This window comes from Mixophyes fleayi, chromosome 10 (assembly GCF_038048845.1).
Source record: "Mixophyes fleayi isolate aMixFle1 chromosome 10, aMixFle1.hap1, whole genome shotgun sequence".
Lineage (NCBI taxonomy): Eukaryota > Metazoa > Chordata > Amphibia > Anura > Limnodynastidae > Mixophyes > Mixophyes fleayi.
The window spans coordinates 93,988,816-94,009,265 of NC_134411.1; the positions used below are offsets into that span (position 1 = coordinate 93,988,816).

The following is a 20,450-nucleotide window of genomic DNA, read 5'->3' on the forward strand; positions in this document are numbered from 1 at the left end:
AACTCTGCAGCATCTAGTGACAAACGTCCATTAGGCCCTAATAGGTTGTAATCTCATTACTATACCTACAGATCAGCTGTGTGTAGGTGACAGGTTCACTGCCAGAGGTGCAGCCAGGGGTGAAGGACAATCTTTATTATGATAAAAGCATCTTGTTTCCTATATGTAACATATAAAGAGAACATAATGGCCTCCTCCAGTCAGCGAAAGTGAATATTGGTATTTTATGTGGACTTAAATGATTGGTGTTATTTATTACTTTGGAAGATATGAGGAAACAAAGCTTCAGTTCTCAACAGAGAATAATAACCTATATCAGGGATTATTTCTGTTAAATCCACAGTAATAAAAACAAAAAAAGAGGTTACTCACAATGTTATCAATGATACGGAGGATAAGGGGTTGAATTCACGAGGGGCCTTGTACTAGGAGCAGTCTAGACTGGGGTGGATCAGAACTGGTTTTGTATCTTTTCAAAATGCAGGAAAGTGTTTACTGGGATCCACAGAAACTGCTTGTTGGCTGCTAATGTTATTGTTGCGAGAAAAGTCTCAATTTTTTTGGGCTGTGGTCATGTGACCACGGGGTCTTCCTGACATTATCCACTTGGACCCCGTCAGTGGGAGTTTTGCTATTCTCGATCCAACAGCTGATTCTATTTTGTGTTCGCACCCTCTGATTAGTTTTTTGTTTAAATGGCCAAAGTATACTCTCTCCCGCTTGTTGGAGCAGGATTACATTGTCTATTCCAGGGCTTAAATTGTAGTTTCTCTGTGACAGAAGAACATATTGTTACAGCTCTTTTGGCTGATTTGAGCTGACTGTTTGTACGGGAATTCTAAATAAACAGCACAGCCAAACTGGACAGCGGAAGGGAACAGGAGAATGGTTCAGTCCTGCAGTGGTTATATAGACCTCTCCTTCCAGCATCATGTTTACAGTAAGATAATAAGACAATTATTCTGTGCTGGGTAATTTAGTCATTGTTTTGAATTGTGTTTTTATTTTAAAGTTGAATCGAGCCGTTATTGTAGCACCTAGACCAGCGGTGATACTGTAAGTCTCCCAGCACAGCTTTGGCTCTTCAGCCGCTGTAGAACTACAAGTCCATGCTTGCCCTGCCGCTATGATGGGATTTTCAGTTTCACAAACTCTGGAGAGCCACTGATTGGCTGTGGTTTGCCGCGATACTGATTGGCTGTGGTGTGGCGCGATATAGTTCCAGAACGCCTACAGGTTTATACACAGTGATGTAGGGAACGAATAGCGCTGTTTTCTGTGGCCTCGTGGTGTGAGGCTGGGACATGTAGTGGGAAGGTGGCTCCTCCGCGTGGGAGGAGTGGTCATGGCCAGCATACCAGGGGCATGGTTATTGTAGTAGACAGTGATAGGTCACCCCCCAGCCACTGTGAGGTGCATGTGACTATATTGTGGTCATAACCGCTCCACTGTCTCTGCAGAGAGACAAAACCACCTCTAGAAGGGATAGTATGCAACAGGGTAGACACACCAGGAGGGTAAAACATATGAGTGATGATCTAGGTAGATTAGAAGAATGGTCAAGAGAGTGGAAACTACAGTTTAATGCCAAAAAAATGCACTTGGGTCTCAAAAACCCAAAGAATAAATATAGTATTAATGGCACTATAATGGAAGGGATCTAGGAGTCACTATTCCAGGTGACTTAAAGGCAGGTAAGCAATGTAACAAAGCAATGAGGAAGGTAAGTCAGATGCTTGGTTATATAGGGAGGTGAATCAGTAGCAGAAAGAAAGAAGTAATAATACCACTGTATAGGTCATTGGTACGGCCTCATCTAGATACTGTGTTCAGTTCTGGAGGCCATATCTACAGAAGGATATAAATACATTACAGACTGTACGAAGAAGGGCAACTAAAACGGTGCATGGCCTACAGCACAAACCGTACCCGGAAAGACTAAAAGATCTTATTATGTATAGTTTGTAGCAGTTAAGGGAAAGGGGGGACATGATAGAAACGTTCAAATATATCCAGGGTTATAACAAGGTGCAGGAGGGAACATTCTACAAAGGAAGAGAAGTATTAGAACACGAGGACATGTACTGACACTGGGGGGAAGAGAAGTATTAGAACACGAGGACATGTACTGACACTGGGGGGAAGAGAAGTATTAGAACACGAGGACATGAACTGACACTGGAGGGAAGAGAAGTATTAGAACATGAGGACATGTACTGACACTGGAGGGAAGAGAAGTATTAGAACACGAGGACATGTACTGACACTGGGAGGAAGAGAAGTATTAGAACACGAGGACATACACTGACACTGGGGGGAAGAGAAGTATTAGAACACGAGGACATGCACGGACACTGGGGGGAAGAGAAGTATTAGAACACGAGGACATGTACTGACACTGGGGGGAAGAGAAGTATTAGAACACGAGGACATGTACTGACACTGGGGGGAAGAGAAGTATTAGAACACGAGGACATGTACTGACACTGGAGGGAAGAGAAGTATTAGAACACGAGGAGATGTACTGACACTGGGGGGAAGAGAGTATTAGAACACGAGGACATGTACTGACACTGGGAGGAAGAGAAGTATTAGAACACGAGGACATGCACTGACACTGGGGGGAAGAGAAGTATTAGAACACGAGGACATGTACTGACACTGGAGGGAAGAGAAGTATTAGAACACGAGGACATGTACTGACACTGGGAGGAAGAGAAGTATTAGAACACGAGGACATGCACTGACACTGGGGGGAAGAGAAGTATTAGAACACGAGGACATGTACTGACACTGGAGGGAAGAGAAGTATTAGAACACGAGGACATGCACTGACACTGGAGGGAAGAGAAGTATTAGAACACGAGGACATGTACTGACACTGGGAGGAAGAGAAGTATTAGAACACGAGGACATGCACTGACACTGGAGGGAAGAGAAGTATTAGAACACGAGGACATGTACTGACACTGGGAGGAAGAGAAGTATTAGAACACGAGGACATGCACTGACACTGGGGGGAAGAGAAGTATTAGAACACGAGGACATGTACTGACACTGGGGGGAAGAGAAGTATTAGAACACGAGGACATGTACTGACACTGGAGGGAAGAGAAGTATTAGAACACGAGGACATGTACTGACACTGGAGGGAAGAGAAGTATTAGAACACGAGGACATGTACTGACACTGGAGGGAAGAGAAGTATTAGAACACGAGGACATGTACTGACACTGGAGGGAAGAGAAGTATTAGAACACGAGGACATGTACTGACACTGGGGGGAAGAGAAGTATTAGAACACGAGGACATGTACTGACACTGGGGGGAAGAGAAGTATTAGAACACGAGGACATGTACTGACACTGGGGGGAAGAGAAGTATTAGAACACGAGGACATGTACTGACACTGGGGGGAAGAGAAGTATTAGAACACGAGGACATGTACTGACACTGGGGGGAAGAGAAGTATTAGAACACGAGGACATGTACTGACACTGGAGGGAAGAGAAGTATTAGAACACGAGGACATGCACTGACACTGGAGGGAAGAGAAGTATTAGAACACGAGGACATGTACTGACACTGGAGGGAAGAGAAGTATTAGAACACAAGGACATGTACTGACACTGGGGGGAAGAGAAGTATTAGAACACGAGGACATGCACTGACACTGGAGGGAAGAGAAGTATTAGAACACGAGGACATGTACTGACACTGGAGGGAAGAGAAGTATTAGAACACGAGGACATGCACTGACACTGGAGGGAAGAGAAGTATTAGAACACGAGGACATGTACTGACACTGGGGGGAAGAGAAGTATTAGAACACGAGGACATGCACTGACACTGGGGGGAAGAGAAGTATTAGAACACGAGGACATGCACTGACACTGGAGGGAAGAGAAGTATTAGAACACGAGGACATGTACTGACACTGGGGGGAAGAGAAGTATTAGAACACGAGGACATGCACTGACACTGGAGGGAAGAGAAGTATTAGAACACGAGGACATGTACTGACACTGGAGGGAAGAGAACTATTAGAACACGAGGACATGTACTGACACTGGAGGGAAGAGAAGTATTAGAACACGAGGACATGTACTGACACTGGAGGGAAGAGAAGTATTAGAACACGAGGACATGTACTGACACTGGGGGGGGAAGAGAAGTATTAGAACACGAGGACATGCACTGACACTGGGGGGAAGAGAAGTATTAGAACACGAGGACATGCACTGACACTGGGGGGAAGAGAAGTATTAGAACACGAGGACATGTACTGACACTGGGGAGGAAGAGAAGTATTAGAACACGAGGACATGCACTGACACTGGGGGGAAGAGAAGTATTAGAACACAAGGACATGTACTGACACTGGGGGGAAGAGAAGTATTAGAACACGAGGACATGCACTGACACTGGAGGGAAGAGAAGTATTAGAACACGAGGACATGTACTGACACTGGGGGGAAGAGAAGTATTAGAACACGAGGACATGCACTGACACTGGGGGGAAGAGAAGTATTAGAACACGAGGACATGCACTGACACTGGGGGGAAGAGAAGTATTAGAACACGAGGACATGTACTGACACTGGGGAGGAAGAGAAGTATTAGAACATGAGGACATGCACTGACACTGGGGGGAAGAGAAGTATTAGAACACGAGGACATGTACTGACACTGGGGGGAAGAGAAGTATTAGAACACGAGGACATGCACTGACACTGGAGGGAAGAGAAGTATTAGAACACGAGGACATGTACTGACACTGGGGGGAAGAGAAGTATTAGAACACGAGGACATGCACTGACACTGGAGGGAAGAGAAGTATTAGAACACGAGGACATGCACTGACACTGGGGGGAAGAGAAGTATTAGAACACGAGGACATGTACTGACACTGGGGGGAAGAGAAGTATTAGAACACGAGGACATGTACTGACACTGGGGGGAAGAGAAGTATTAGAACACGAGGACATGTACTGACACTGGGGGGACGTAGGTTCAGAGGAAACTTGAGGATAAAACTTCTTCACTACTTTTTTGCTGTCTGTTCAGTTTGTCTGGCCAATAACACGTACAAGATAGCTAACACATCGCCTGCATGAGTCTATCTAGTAGTTGATAAGTGGAATAGCCTCCATCACAGGTGGTAGAGGCTATTACAGTACAGCAATTTAAACATGCTTGGGATAGGCATCAGGATATCCTTAAAAATATTAAAGGACCAAATAGAGTTTGAGGTGACCATAGGTTAAAATATGGGCAGACTAAATGGGCCAAGCGGTTCTTATCTGCTGTCACATTCTATGTTTCTATGTAGTACCTGAAGGTGGAGAGTTACACACATACAATAAGGTCCCTGGAGAGAGGCCAGCCACCAGGAAGCACACCAACGTCAGGTCCTGCACCAATAAGACCTATGGTGATCTCATGGTGTCACAACGGCTGTCAACCTACTAGGAATACTCTTGTTGAGGTCTACGGCCAATCCGCCCTGGGCTGTTCCTGTAAGAAATGATATAAGAAATTGTTTGATAGACTCAAGTTCCCTTAAAAACCGAACCTGTTCAGGATATAAAGGTGTTTATATATTTTACCAGACACGTACATGAAAAAGAATAATCATGTTCTTTGGAATAGTACCATGTCCTCTAAAGAAGTTATACAATTATAATGTACAAATCATTAGTACAAATAAGTGCCATAGCAAATAACGATACAAGTGAGAAGGTCGGTATGGACAGTGCCTATAAGAAGACAATCTGGTGCCTCTGGTTAGACCCTCAGTGATACTAATCCATTTCAGCCACTGTGGATTTGCACTTTTAGATGTGGTCTTAATTCCGTTGTGATTGACTTGCAGGGCGTTGATCGTATCGACTTGCCAGGTCTGAAAAGTCTCCGCACGGCCCGGACTCTGCAGGAACGGATGGTCCTCACCATAGAGCCAGGGATCTACTTTATTGACCACATCTTAGATCAGGCACTGGCTAATCCCGCTCAGTCGTGCTACATCAACAACGAGGCTCTCCAGCGCTTCAGAGGCTTTGGCGGGGTGAGTAACTTGGAGCTGGCTGGCTGACATCAAGTGAACGTTGCAGGGTTTCCCAAATCCAGTCCCTAAGGAGCTCTAACAGTGCATGTTTTCCATATCTCCTTGCTGGAGCACAGGTGTATTCATTACTGAGTGATACAATGTAACAGATTCACAGGTGGTATAATTATATCACTGGGCACCTGGAAAACCTGCACTGTTAGGGGGCACTGAGGACTGGATTTAGGAAAACCTGGACTATTGCCAACACTTCTGCAGCTGGACCTAAAATGCAAAGTGTGTTATATAAGAATATATATTAAATATCACAAATCTGTATGTAAAAGTATCAGGAGCTTTTTAGAACTGAAGATATTTATAAACTGTTGGGATCATGGGGGAGGCTGTTTTGCTAAGCAGATCGGACTTCCTGATTGGAATCGTACATACTCAGGGGAGGTTAAATAACCATTAGAAGACAGACTTAAGCATGGCCATGTAATAGAAGACATTAAGCTCACTGATCCCTACACTGCGCTTTGGTGGCAGTGGAGCACAGATTAAAACACTGAAGGCACCAATTATCTCCGTCCAAGCTTCATGCTCCGATTCCCCGTATTCTTGTCTGTACAGATAAAGCACATTACATAGCGGGAGATCCATACGTCATGGTTTTGAGCAATGCTACGGAAAATATACTGCGTTTACACAGATTTGTAGCCTCTAAATTCTAGCCACATATTGTAAATCTAACAAATTGGATCATGTGCTAATTATTACTTCTCAACTGCATTTCTTTAGACCGTCTCCAAAGGCAATTTATTCCCTACCCAAAAAAATGAGGCTCTCGCGTCCTTCCGTGCAACATTTTCCATGTGCAGCTTTTCCCTTGTGGAGAGGCGTGTCTGCTCCTAGCCGGGATTCGCTTATCTTCACACTGATAACACCATGCTCAAGTCCAGGCTCTTTATGAATTGTGACTCATTTTATTTAGCGTGAATGGTCAGGGTCGATGGTGCAGCTGGTGGGTGATTCATTAGTGAAAGAATAGAAAACTATCTTGGGCCATTACAGCTAGTCGCACTGATAAGATACAAAACGCCATCATCCGCACATTTTCTGGTGCAAATTTGGCAAAGCTGGCATCATAAACGCTTGATTTAATTCAAACATGCAGGGTAATTACTTTGAGAATATATATACTTTACAAGTTAATAAGTTGCAGGGAAGTGAATGTTTTATTTCATAAAAAGTCCTGACCGCCTTTACTGTAGAAGATTCCTGGCATTTATACCGGGAAATGACCCGAGTGCCTATGATATATTTATAGGTTATTTGGCAAGGCAATGCACCATGGGTAGTTTTTACTTTAGCCATGAGAAGCCACTGATTCCAGGCACCAGGTTAACTCAACAAGTTGGTTGTTTGGACGTTGTTTCATATAGAGACGCGTTTCACACCACATCCCACCCACACGCGTTTGACAGAAACCTCACATCGCTACTCTGTGCTGTTAGGGGATTCTGCACATTCCACTATTGTACTCTCAGGTTGTGGCTAGTAAATGTATTCTAATGTGTATCAGTGTGTAGGAAACAGGTACACTTTATATAGTAATGATAAAGATGGTTCTTGGCTCTGTAGCAGAATACCGTCGTTGGCAGGTAGACGGGAAGCTCCTACCCTACAGCAACTTCATCTAACCAGTTAAAAGTACAAGTATCTGGCAGAAGATCCTTTTCTGAAAGAGCTTTTTGGCTACCAATTAACATAGCTGTACTAATTAATGCTAAATAATTAACCCCAGAGGGGAGTTATGCATTGCGCGGCAGGATGTGACAGGCCTGTACAGCGCAGCAGCCTTCAAATGGGAAATCTTGGCAGAGAAGGTAGATTACAATGTTCAAAGACTTTAGTAAAACTTGAACATGTATTTATTACTATTAACAAAAAGTTAAATAGAAAAATGAATTGAACATTTATCCTCAACTGTATATTAGAAAATTCTATAAAACATACGTGCATAAGTCATTCTGCAGAGAAAATCTTATTTGCCTGTTGCCTAATCACAGTGGAGGCAGCCATTGTGTGAGCTGAACTGAGATTTACAAGAATACAGCCTATCCAGTCACTAGGAACCAGTGACATCACTGAGAATGCAGCCTATCCAGTCACTTGGAACCAGTGACATCACTGAGAATGCAGCCTATCCAGTCACTAGGAACCAGTGACATCAGTGAGACTGCAGCCTATCCAGTCACTAGGAACCAGTGACATCACTGAGAATGCAGCCTATTCAGTCACTAGGAACCAGTGACATCAGTGAGACTGCAGCCTATCCAGTCACTAGGAACCAGTGACATCACTGAGAATGCAGCCTATCCAGTCACTAGGAACCAGTGACATCACTGAGAGTGCAGCCTATCCATTCACTAGGAAGGAACCAGTGACATCAGTGAGACTGCAGCCTATCCAGTCACTAGGAGCCAGTGACATCACTGAGAGTGCAGCCTATCCAGTCACTAGGAACCAGTGACATCACTGAGAGTGCAGCCTCTCCAGTCACTAGGAACCAGTGACATCACTGAGAATGCAGCCTATCCATTAACTAGGAAGGAACCAGTGACATCAGTGAGACTGCAGCCTATCCAGTCAATAGGAACCAATGACATCACTGAAAATGCAGCCTATCCAGTCACTAGGAACCAGTGACATCACTGAGGCTCCTTTCAGCCACGTATTCCTGAGGTCACTGGCTCCCAGTGAATGCATAGACCGTCTTCTAATGAATATATGATCAGTTGAGTCTACACAATGGCCACCTCTGATCTGTGCAGTTGCACTTTTTGTTTTTAGAATAATTGAATTTGTGTAAAATTAAATGATTAAACTATTTAGTTTTTATTCCGTATATTGTTCTGTAATGATGCTTCTTCCTGTTAGTCTGTTTATACACAGCAGAGGTCACTGTTGTTCCTGCTGTTAGACATTTAGGGGGAGATTTACTAAGCAGCACTGTGTGTGCAGTCTGCAGACAGACGCATATTGCATTCTGTTTTCAGAGCCAAACCGCCACATTTACTAACCAGTGGTTTGCAGGCTGAAAACTCAAACCGCCTCCGTGTGTGGGTGTTTCCAAACCGCCTCCGTGTGTGGGTGTTTCCAAACCGCCTCCGTGTGTGGGTGTTTCCAAACCGCCTCCGTGTGTGGGTGTTTCCAAACCGCCTCCGTGTGTGGGTGTTTCCAAACCGCCTCCGTGTGTGGGTGTTTCCAAACCGCCTCCGTGTGTGGGTGTTTCCAAACCGCCTCCGTGTGTGGGTGTTTCCAAACCGCCTCCGTGTGTGGGTGTTTGCAAACCGCCAAAATATGGCTCATTTCTTTTTCTGTAGACATGGTTCTGGCCGGTTTGTGCTATCAGGCCTGTCCGAAGGTAAACAAGAATATGGTCAGTATTTATTAGGGGGTCAACAATGACTTAATAATTAGGGGGCATTAATTATTTATTTAGCAGCCAACATATATTTCTTTAGAATTTATTTATGATGGGGACACCGTTTATGGGGCCACTTGTGACATTCCAAGCTCCAGCATACACATGGTCGAGAGATGCATGTCAGCACTTGCAGTACCACAAGTGGCCACTAGAAGTGCTGCCCCCATCATAAATAAACTTATTGCTCCTATAATCAAATAAAACATTTATATTGCTCCAGCTATGAAATAATAAGTAATAATGACCTCGTAATAAAATAATCAATATTGGCTGCTTAATAAATAAATTATTCCCCCATAATTAATAAGTCAATAAATACCTCATTCTTTTTTCTGTTCTGTCAGCCCAAATGGATGCTCGCCTATCAGAACCATGTCTAAAAAAATAATAAAAAACAAAAACCTACCTGTATTCGGTGCGGTTTTGCAAATGCATAAAAGTAGGTGGTTGAAGGTTTCATAACTAGAGCTTTGAAATCGTTCAGTTTTGCCTTCAGTAAATGTTTCCCTTGGTCTGAGATTAGATGCTAATTAATTGTAAGTTAAATGCAGATACTGAGCTGGGAACCCTTGTGATTCTTATAGGTAGGAGTGTTGTTGTTGGGTGATGTTCCTCTTTACATAATGCACCAGAAATCCCACATCTGACACCATCACTGAAGCGCACAACCTAACCTGTGTGTGTATTCTTTAGGTGCGCATAGAAGACGATATCGCAGTCACCGCCAACGGCATGGAGTTACTCACCTGCGTTCCCCGTACCGTGGAGGAGATCGAGGCTTTCATGGCGGACTCCGATGGCAAAGGCAAATCGTTGAGCAAAGTGGTTCTCAGCCAGCAGCTGTGAGCGCGTCTTGGGGGGGTCCCTCGCACCCCGTATGATTCCTGTGCCTTATATCAATCAGCTGTAATCGTCTTCTATTAACCGAATCGGAGAGAAAAACACACAGCAACTCAAATTCTGTTTCCAATCATTCTGCTTATGAAGGAATTAAACAGTCAATAAAATGAAGTACAAGTCCAGCACTGTTCACTAAGTGGATGCAGTTTGTTGGCGGAGCACTGCGGGAATCTTGGCACTTTAACCATGTTATTGCTTTTCAGATGTTTAACATATCAGTTACCAAATAAATGCATTTAGACAATACGAGAATATTAAAGGCTTCTATTTGTTTATGGATTCAGCTAGTGTCTAATGCCCAGAAGAAGGGGTAATACAAAGATGTGTACTGACAGACACCGCGCTGGCACCAGGGGTTACTCAGTATACAGTGGTGTGTTCCAGAGCCAGCGTGGATCCATGATGTTCATGTGTTCTATGTACAGTCCAACAATATAACCTTTGTCTCTTGACCAAAGTATCCATGGTCACATTTTATATTTCTTTGTATCTCATACTTGAAAACAGCCCCAACTGATCTCTGATTATCAGATTGTAAAGCACTAGCAGGGTGGCCAACCGGTCGCAGCCTAAGAGCCAAAAAATATCTATAGATACGGCAAAGAGCAGACTTTACCTTTTATATATATATATATGCATATACATACACGGTATAAACATGTGCACACACGACCAACACACATACACTGAAAATGTGACATAGTTTACAATATCTTACTAAGTGAAAAAGAATGTATCCAACATTGCCAAAGTGTTCACAATAATCAACTCAGCTCTTACTGCGCTGCTGTGTCCAGCGGAGGAGGGTTCAAAGGGCACTTACAGTCTATCTACGGGAGCTCACGCTGCTTCTGTATCCACAATCACTGTTAAAGTGGGGATAAAAAAAATGTCATAAATGGCCAACATGACCCTTAGACCTCTTCACATTCCCATCAGACCTCCCCACATGCCCTTTACATATCCATCAGCCTCCCCACATGCAATCAGACCTCACCATGTGCCCCTTAAATGCCATTCAGCCTCCCCACATGTCCCATGCATGCCCATCAGCCTCCCCACATGTCCCATGCATGCCCATCAGTCTCCCCACATGTCCCATGCATGCCCATCAGCCTCCCCACATGTCCCATGCATGCCCATCAGCCTCCCCACATGTCCCATGCATGCCCATCAGCCTCCCCACATGTCCCATGCATGCCTATCAGCCTCCCCACATGTCCCATGCATGCCCATCAGCCTCCCCACATGTCCCATGCATGCCCATCAGCCTCCCCACATGTCCCATGCATGCCCATCAGCCTCCCCACATGTCCCATGCATGCCTATCAGCCTCCCCACATGTCCCATGCATGCCCATCAGCCTCCCCACATGTCCCATGCATGCCCATCAGCCTCCCCACATGTCCCATGCATGCCCATCAGCCTCCCTACATGTCCCATGCATGCCCATCAGCCTCCCCACATGTCCCATGCATGCCCATCAGCCTCCCCACATGTCCCATGCATGCCCATCAGCCTCCCCACATGTCCCATGCATGCCCATCAGCCTCCCCACATGTCCCATGCATGCCCATCAGCCTCCCCACATGTCCCATGCATGCCCATCAGCCTCCCCACATGTCCCATGCATGCCCATCAGCCTCCCCACATGTCCCATGCATGCCCATCAGCCTCCCCACATGTCCCATGCATGCCCATCAGCCTCCCCACATGTCCCATGCATGCCCATCAGCCTCCCCACATGTCCCATGCATGCCCATCAGCCTCCCCACATGTCCCATGCATGCCCATCAGCCTCCCCACATGTCCCATGCATGCCTATCAGCCTCCCCACATGTCCCATGCATGCCCATCAGCCTCCCCACATGTCCCATGCATGCCCATCAGCCTCCCCACATGTCCCATGCATGCCTATCAGCCTCCCCACATGTCCCATGCATGCCCATCAGCCTCCCCACATGTCCCATGCATGCCCATCAGCCTCCCCACATGCAATCAGACCTCACCAGATGCCCATCAGCCTCCCCACATGCAATCAGACCTCACCAGATGCCCATCAGCCTCCCCACATGCCATCAGACCTCACCAGATGCCCATCAGAACACCCCACATGCCCATCATCCTCCCCAAAATTTAAATAAGTCTAATATTACTACCCCTTACTTACCTTTCACACAGCAGAGACAGCCTGGAACCCACAAAAAAAGGAAGGTGGGAGAGCACTCTGCAATGTCTCCTCCTCCTTCCCTGATTGGACTGATTTACACCCTGTGACCTCCCTGCATTGTACAGAGAAGGTCACATGACCGGGAGCTGCGCTGGCTGGGGACTGATCTGCCCCTGCCAGTATCTGGAGCCGCATGTGACAGCTAAAAGAGCCGCAGGTTGGCCACCCCTGCACTGGTGGATCCAGAGGAGGGTCGGGCTGCTTACGGCTCTAAGTACAAGCGGCCGAGAATTCTGCCCAGCTGCCAGGCACTTGCTAGGAGTGATTGTGGGGCTTGGCCCATCAAAGTGAATTCCCAAAACCCCCTAAAAAAATGTCTAGATCAGGCCCTGTTCCAAAATGTGGAAGAAGCACTGACCGTGTAAGTTGGAGCAGTAGAGACGCAGAGAAATCTTTTTGTCTTGTACGGTGCTCTGAAGAAACACACGTACTCCTTTCTATAGGTATATATTATAAGTGGTGCTATATAAATAAATGATGATGATATTATTATTATATTGCTGTCCCACATGTTCTTATGGGCATTCACCAATGGAATCTTTGACCTGGACCTATTAATGTTTTATCAGCCCTCTAGACTGATCAGGGCAGGTTGAATTGTGTATATAGACCAGTGATGGGCAACCTGATACATGGGTGGGCTCTAACCTTCATAGGGGCCACACATTAACCTTTATCTCAATAAGAAGTTAAAACAATATATTAAATCAAAGAAAGAGACCCCCATCTGTAATAACATATCGGCAGCATTTTATACAAGTGTTACAAGCTATAACACACACATCTGACAGTAAAGAAGGAAGGATCGGGGGGCGCCCGTTGCCCATCACTGGTTTGGACCCTCTCAGCAGCACGATTGGCGGATGTGGCTAGTGAGACACAGGCAATGTAATCACCTTTACATCTCAACCTCTAGAACCCTCCACCCACATACACTAAGGATGAAAAGGTTAAAGGCCAAACTGCAGGGGCGTCAAGATACACACGGGCACTGAAACGGTGGGTCACTATCCTCAGACTGATCTCAATGGGTTGTAAACTGGAACACGGAAACAATCTCCCTGCCAGACAGAAAGTGAATTTGGGATAAGGAACTGCTGATATGTAGGAAGCTTGATGCAACACATTTGTAAATAACTTGGGGAGAGGACAATTCTTTGTTTGTAATTAACTAAGGATTAGCTGTGTATTTGTAATGAACGTGGTTAGAGGACTTTCCTGGGTGTGTTAATAAACTTTGGGTAAAAGGTCACTTTGAGCTGTCTCACCTGCAGCCGAATCAGGGAGAGGGGAGAGGGGGAAGGAGGGGTGGAGGGGGTATGGGTGGGGGGTCGTCCACAACATTGGTGTAAATCGGTCCACCTCCTCACCTTTAAAAGAACATAATATAACAATGAATACAATATATAATCACATGAATAATCTGGACAAATTCATAAAGGTTTTGCACCAATTCAAGGACAACTACTGGAAGGATAAACACTTATTAAAATAAATAAAATAAACCACCCAGCCCCGTGCTGGTATACAATACTGGCAGTGCCACCGTTGTGCCAAGGGGACCCATAATGAATTGAGTCTGCCACACAGGAGGACTATGGGTGCGGAGTGTAAGAAGTTGCAGAGAGTTGCTTCAATCATCCAATGTGATAACATTTCATGGTCCAAAAACTTATTGTACAAGGACTTCCCAACGTAATAACACGAGCAGAGGTATTGGGGATTGCACTGCAGCTAGCTCTGCCCAAGGTTTCAATAAACCGTTCTGTGAAATTTTTAACTCATTCTGCATTTGGACATGAAGTGTCGCACCTTTCCCTGCCCAATTTGGCTTTAATGTTCTGCTGAGGAATTTCCGCTCTTTTATTGACCTTTACTCATACACGTAGTGTAATAATTAGTAGAAGTGTCCTTTAAAAGGATTCTATGAAGCAAAAGAAATTGGCTGCATTCTTTGAGAAAATAAGACATATCCCACATTCAGGGACAAAGTTAGCACCACTATAGAGGGCCCCTAACGGCTGTGGGCTTCCTCAAGGACCCATCTCTCTTTACCCCCTTATGTTTCCCACCTCTTACAGTTATAGATTAGGTATTTTCTGTTTGATGTGGATGTCCGGCACAACCCAGGTTGCTATAAGTTGATGTATCTATGTGTAGCTATTGAACGCTCGGTCTTTTTATCTTTATACATAAAAAGTCTACAAACAGAATAATAGAACAAGACCAATAAAACTAGATTGTGATTACAGTATATCTCTACATGTTTGAATCATCGTGTCCACTATCGTACAAATATATTTTTTCCTGGAAGTTCCAAACAGAACCGTCCGCAGACGTCCAGAGTTCTAGAAGACGTTTCATTCCACTATAATAGTCTTGTAGTAGAATCATCCTCCAGCATTAGTCCAAACTGTTATCTCTGGAGAATGACTGTTGCTTTGGAAAAAAAAAAGTACTTTTTTAAGTAGTTTATTGGCAGGATATCTGCTGATTGTAGCAGAAATTCAAGGATTGGAGGGCAGCCAGCCAGCAGCACACACACCTCCATAAAGTCTGACCAGTTATCCCAGTACAAGGCTACAGCCGCACTGACACACAGGAGTAATCTGTACAGCCTATCGCTACCTGGATGGTCAAAGTACACCTCAGTAATCATCACAGATTGTATCACTGCTCTCTGCCTGCTTGCTTAGAATCTAGTTTAAACTTGCCATTTAGAATTTACATATTACCTTATCTAGGCACAAGACCTGGGTCTTGTTCCGAATTCCGGAAAGTTTCAAATAACTCGCCCAAATCACAGCACCTTGTAGATATCGTCTCCCACGTTAAATTCCTGATGAGCGGGAGCTCATGCAGAAACCTGTCATCCGGTATATTCTGGAAAACAAGGACAATGAAAGAATTGCTGCAGTTTGGGGAGAATATCGTGAGCACAGGAATGATCACCAAGTAGCGGCTCCTGTAGACACTGCGAGGAGCCCTGCTACGTTTGGAGAGCTAGGGAATACCATAGTTTGGCAGAAGGCGGTAGAAATTGTCATGTGTAATCAGTATATACTCCAAATTATGTGGGGAAAAAACCCAAGTCACAAACTTTCTGGATAATCCAGTCTATACCTCTATATTCATTATTTCTTAACAACATTTCCAAATTGATTGCGTAAAAAAGATAAATTAAAGAGCTACATACATTATTATTTCATTAAATGTGTACAATATAATCATAAGCTAAACTTTAGTTATTTAAAAAAAAAAAAAAAGAGTCTTATAGCTGCAATTCTATAGACGCTGTGTCGTCAGATTCCTGTAGTGTTTGTGTGATGATGCTGTATGTTCTGCATGGGGATCAGTGGTCCCTATTTTAAGAGGTATTTTCATGCTCTGTCCACCATTGGTTGAATGGAACGGAGCTCAGACCAAGCGCTAACACTAGCTAAAATCGATTTATGGTTCGCTATAAATAATAGCTGTATTAGATGAAACAGGATAAAAACAATGTATGTTGCCTCCAGAAACACCACTTTGATACACTGTATCTATTCCTTCCTTGTGGTAAACTGTATTAGAGACGTGCTAACTGACTGACTACCTCCAACAAGTTATAGATTATAGGTCTCCACTCAAAGAAGACTTTGCCTTGTTAAAATTATTATTCTAGATACTACAATTTACTGGAATATCTACTGACACTTGAAATAGGACTTGTGCCTGAAATCAGCTGTTGAAACCACATGTAAAAATGCTGGAATGTCACACAGAATGAAGGTCACCCCTGGATTTTTCTTCACAACCCTATCCCAATGCATTTCCACCTTAAGGATTTGTGCATATTGCTACAATGTATCTATATGCATATAGAATACATGCTTAAACACAATTAAAATGCATCACATTGTCCCCAGACCCTATAAATGTGTCGGACCCTGTATAAACTATACATTTGGCAGTCCTGTACTCTCTTATGTTAGTAGCAGGGGACATTGTAAATTGACCACTGTATAAAATTGATCAATCTATAAGACGTCTTGTGACACTTCTTACTTTGTGGTACAAGATGGAAAACACTTGGATATTTCTCTCAATACAACTTGCAGCCCAATTTATAAGCAATTCGTCAGGATTTGAACCAGACTTCTTGTCCACATATAAATCTGTCCATTCACAGCAGTCTAAGAGCACTTCCCAATTGTCTTCTTGACGCAATTTCTAAGCTGTGTTTTACAGCCATGTCTATGTATATTAATAACATGAAGCAGAACGGATACATTCTGCAAGCACAGTGCTTTAATGAGGACCCTGTGATGTGTACAGTTCACCTGAGGACTGTACGCTGATGTCAGTCCAAAATAAATATCGCTGCAGGTAAGTACATGTCCTGTGTCCTGCGGGGTCATGTCTATACTGCAGGTAATGTGCACTACAGATAATCCAAATATGCACAGATTACAGTCATGTATGCCAGTTTTAATTCCCTATCACAATAAATAACATATTTTAATACAGTTTTGGCACAATTTACCTGCCAGATCTACTTTTGGGATTATAATTTCCCCTGGGTATCAAGAGTTACAAACACTTACAGATGTCAGAATATAATTAAAACATTTGCTCTATAATATTCCTCTAATTAACGATCCGACCCGGGGGTCTCAGAGGACTTGTATAGAGAGCACCCAAAGCTGGTTTCTCAATGCACATTGGGGGCTAGATTTACTAAACTGCGGGTTTGAAAAAGTGGAGATGTTGCCTATAGCAACCAATCAGATCCTAGCTGTCATTTTGCAGAATGTACTAAATAAACGATAACTAGAATCTGTTTGGTTGCTATAGGCAACATCTCCACTTTTTCAAACCCGCAGTTTAGTAAATCTAGCCCTGGATGTTCTGCAAATGACCTCTGACGTTCACAGGCTCACCTAGGGGTCTGCAAAGCATGCATTACCCTCTGATTCACATCTTTACCAGGAACAGTGTCTGTATTTGGCTGCCAAATTATTTTAATTTAATATATTAATTATATTAGGGACACTTTTTAATCAACATCTCCCCACCCTCCCGCAAAGAGCTGAACTTTGGGGCCTTCTTGCCACACTGACAACAGGGTGATGGTGAGGTACCAACAGATCTTTGTTAGTTATTACGTCACAGAATGAGCTGTGGGATTGGGATATTAAGAAAGTAACATTTGGGTGGAAATAACTTTAAAATGTGATTTACACCTTCAATTGACTTAATATATTCTCATGTACACACCATCATATAACTTTTACTTTCTAGCTCCTTTCTGTGATATTTAATTGTCTTCATATCATAGCATTGTTATTATTTGTTGCCCTTGGATAAGACACAGAGCTGCTCCCTGGAAGCAACGGTATCCAGTGCACAGAACACATGATACAAATACGTAGCTACAAAGCCTAGAAAGGCCCCAGATCAGAGATGTCCAAACTCAGTCCTCAGGAGCTCCCAACAGGTCATGTTTTCAGGATTTCTGCCTGTAGAAACAAGTGGAATAATTACTAACCCAGCCAAATAGATTAACCCACCTGTGCGTGATTAAAGAAATCCTGAAAACATGGTCTGTTGGGAGCTCTGGACACCTCTGCCCTAGATGGAAAAATGCAATTTAGAAGTAAACGTTGTATGAGGGCCTGTACAAACCTAAGCGAGGGTTAATGTTGGCTTCCATCACGACCTTCTAATCTAATCTTTTCATTTATTTAAATGTTTTTTTTATGCACATTTTTGGCACCATTTTAGCATTGTGAATAAAAATAGATTAAGCAAACGTGTCGAACAGGTAAATCGACATTTCCAGAGAATCAGAACAATCAAACTGCAGAAATCCTCCCTCCCGCTCTGCTCCTAAGTGTTTTAGAATCCTAACGTCAATAGAACCACAGTGTCTCTGTGCGTTGCTGTGAGCGGCAGGCCAGGTACCCACTGGCTTCCTAACAACACAACTTCAAATGCCAGCAAAGCCGTAAGACAAAGGCAAACGAAGAAAGACGATCACCGGTTTAAGCCCGGGCCTGTCTGCCGATCCGGGCCTGGTCAAACCCCTCGATATCCAGAGAGGCGCACTCTGCAAAACTGTAACTGTCGCACATCAACGTCCAACCTCCCTACAGCTTAGTCCCGCCCCTTCCATTATACGTCTACTGCGCGGCTAATCCTCGTTTATGTCTTAAATACAAAACGCGGTCTTGTGGCGTGGACATGTCTGTGTGTCCTTCCATGAAGCAAGGAAAGCCCCTGACACTGCCCCATCTCCACACCTTAAAATGAAATCTAGTCTTATGCACTGCTCTGAAAAACTAGGCGAACCTAAGTGCTTACTCTGCAAAGACCGCCCACGCTCTACCTAGCTCTTCCCATGAGGCCGCGCCGCCGCCTTGTTCTGCACTCTGGCCCAAGTTGACAGCGCCAAAGAGTTTACAAAACGTCTCGGGCCATTTTCAGCAATGTAAATTACCACCAGTGCCTTTATTTTGGGGGTTCTGTTCTACCTTCACTGTCCCTCTGGCCATTTGAAATTTTGGGCGTGATGCACTCCATCCAATACTGCAAGGCGAAAAGAGACAAAATTTAGGATAACAATACTGCAACACCTTTTTGTGTAAATGTTACATAATGTCTGTGAACGGTGTGTTTTGTTGCATGTGTAAACCAAAAGAGTTGTTATAAAATATAGATGACAACAGCCTCAATATTCCAATCACTTCCCTAATTTCCACACCACACCCATGTTGGCAATGCCCCAAATGTCTAAGCTCAAAATCAGGATTATTGGACAATGCAGGTACGGTTCATCGGAACAGGAGGAATGCAAAATTAATGCTTTAAGGAAAACAAAACACAACTTAGGCGGAAACCAGTGTAACAATCTCACGTCTTTATGTCTCAAGCGTTCCTGAAGTTTCTAATCATATTTCCCTTAAACACACGTTTCAATAAGCAGCTATGGGAACAACTTCTGGTTACATCACTCCACATAACACTTGTCACCTTCCCCGTCCTATAGTCCTTGACATGTACAACCCCCACTTGTCACCTACCCCTTCCTATAGTCCTTGTCATGTACAACCCCCACTTGTCACCTTCCCCTTCCTATAGTCCTTGTCATGTACAACCCCCACTTGTCACCTACCCCTTCCTATAGTCCTTGTCATGTACAAACCCCACTTGTCACCTACCCCTTCCTATAGTCCTTGACATGTACAACCCCCACTTGTCACCTTCCCCTTCCTATAGTCCTTGACATGTACAACCCCCACTTGTAACCTTCCCCGTCCAATAGTCCTTGACATGTACAAACCCCACCACAGAGCTGAATGATTTGACACCATTGTTTCAAAGCTCAAAAGGTACCGATGTAGAAATATAAGATAATCAGATACCAAAGGCTTTTACAGTCAAGGAAATAGAGGACTCCAGTTGTGGTTGGACTCTCTCCACTGTTGGTCAAACTGAGGTTTATAAAGTTTGCTGGGACTTGCAGTTCAGAAGCATGGCCCATTCCTGATACAAAGTTACTGATTGAAGTCAGTGAGAAAAGTCTCTCAACTTGCCTAAAGAAAGCAATGGCTCAGCTGGCTGGTAACTGGGTTCTCTGCTTATATTAATAGAGGAGTTTCTGGTTTGAATCTCCTGTCTTGCTTCATTTTAATAAATTGAATGTTGCAGCAGGCTGATTAAAGACATTGAGAACAGTATAAATTAGCTCAGTTGACCAGTAGTGAGGTGCCCATGGCCAGTCATAGTAGAGGCCCTGC

At 44.1% G+C, this 20,450-nt stretch overlaps 1 protein-coding gene and 1 long non-coding RNA gene across 2 annotated transcripts in view; one reads left to right on the plus strand and one right to left on the minus strand.

The window, feature by feature from the left end:
- Positions 1 to 10,685, plus strand: part of PEPD (peptidase D) — a 118,928-nt gene extending 108,243 nt beyond the window's left edge. Inside the window, exons 14-15 of the mRNA XM_075189180.1 lie at positions 5,876 to 6,067; positions 10,233 to 10,685. Of these exons, the coding sequence (XP_075045281.1) occupies positions 5,876 to 6,067; positions 10,233 to 10,385 (345 nt within the window). The 3' untranslated portion in view covers positions 10,386 to 10,685. The remainder of the gene's footprint in view (positions 1 to 5,875; positions 6,068 to 10,232) is intronic.
- A 3,337-nt stretch (positions 10,686 to 14,022) lies between these two features.
- LOC142103617 (uncharacterized) overlaps positions 14,023 to 20,450 on the minus strand; it is a 10,063-nt gene continuing 3,635 nt past the window's right edge. The window contains exons 2-3 of the long non-coding RNA XR_012679403.1: positions 15,405 to 15,552; positions 14,023 to 15,108 (exon numbers count right to left, since the gene is read on the minus strand). This is a non-coding gene — a long non-coding RNA (uncharacterized LOC142103617). The remainder of the gene's footprint in view (positions 15,109 to 15,404; positions 15,553 to 20,450) is intronic.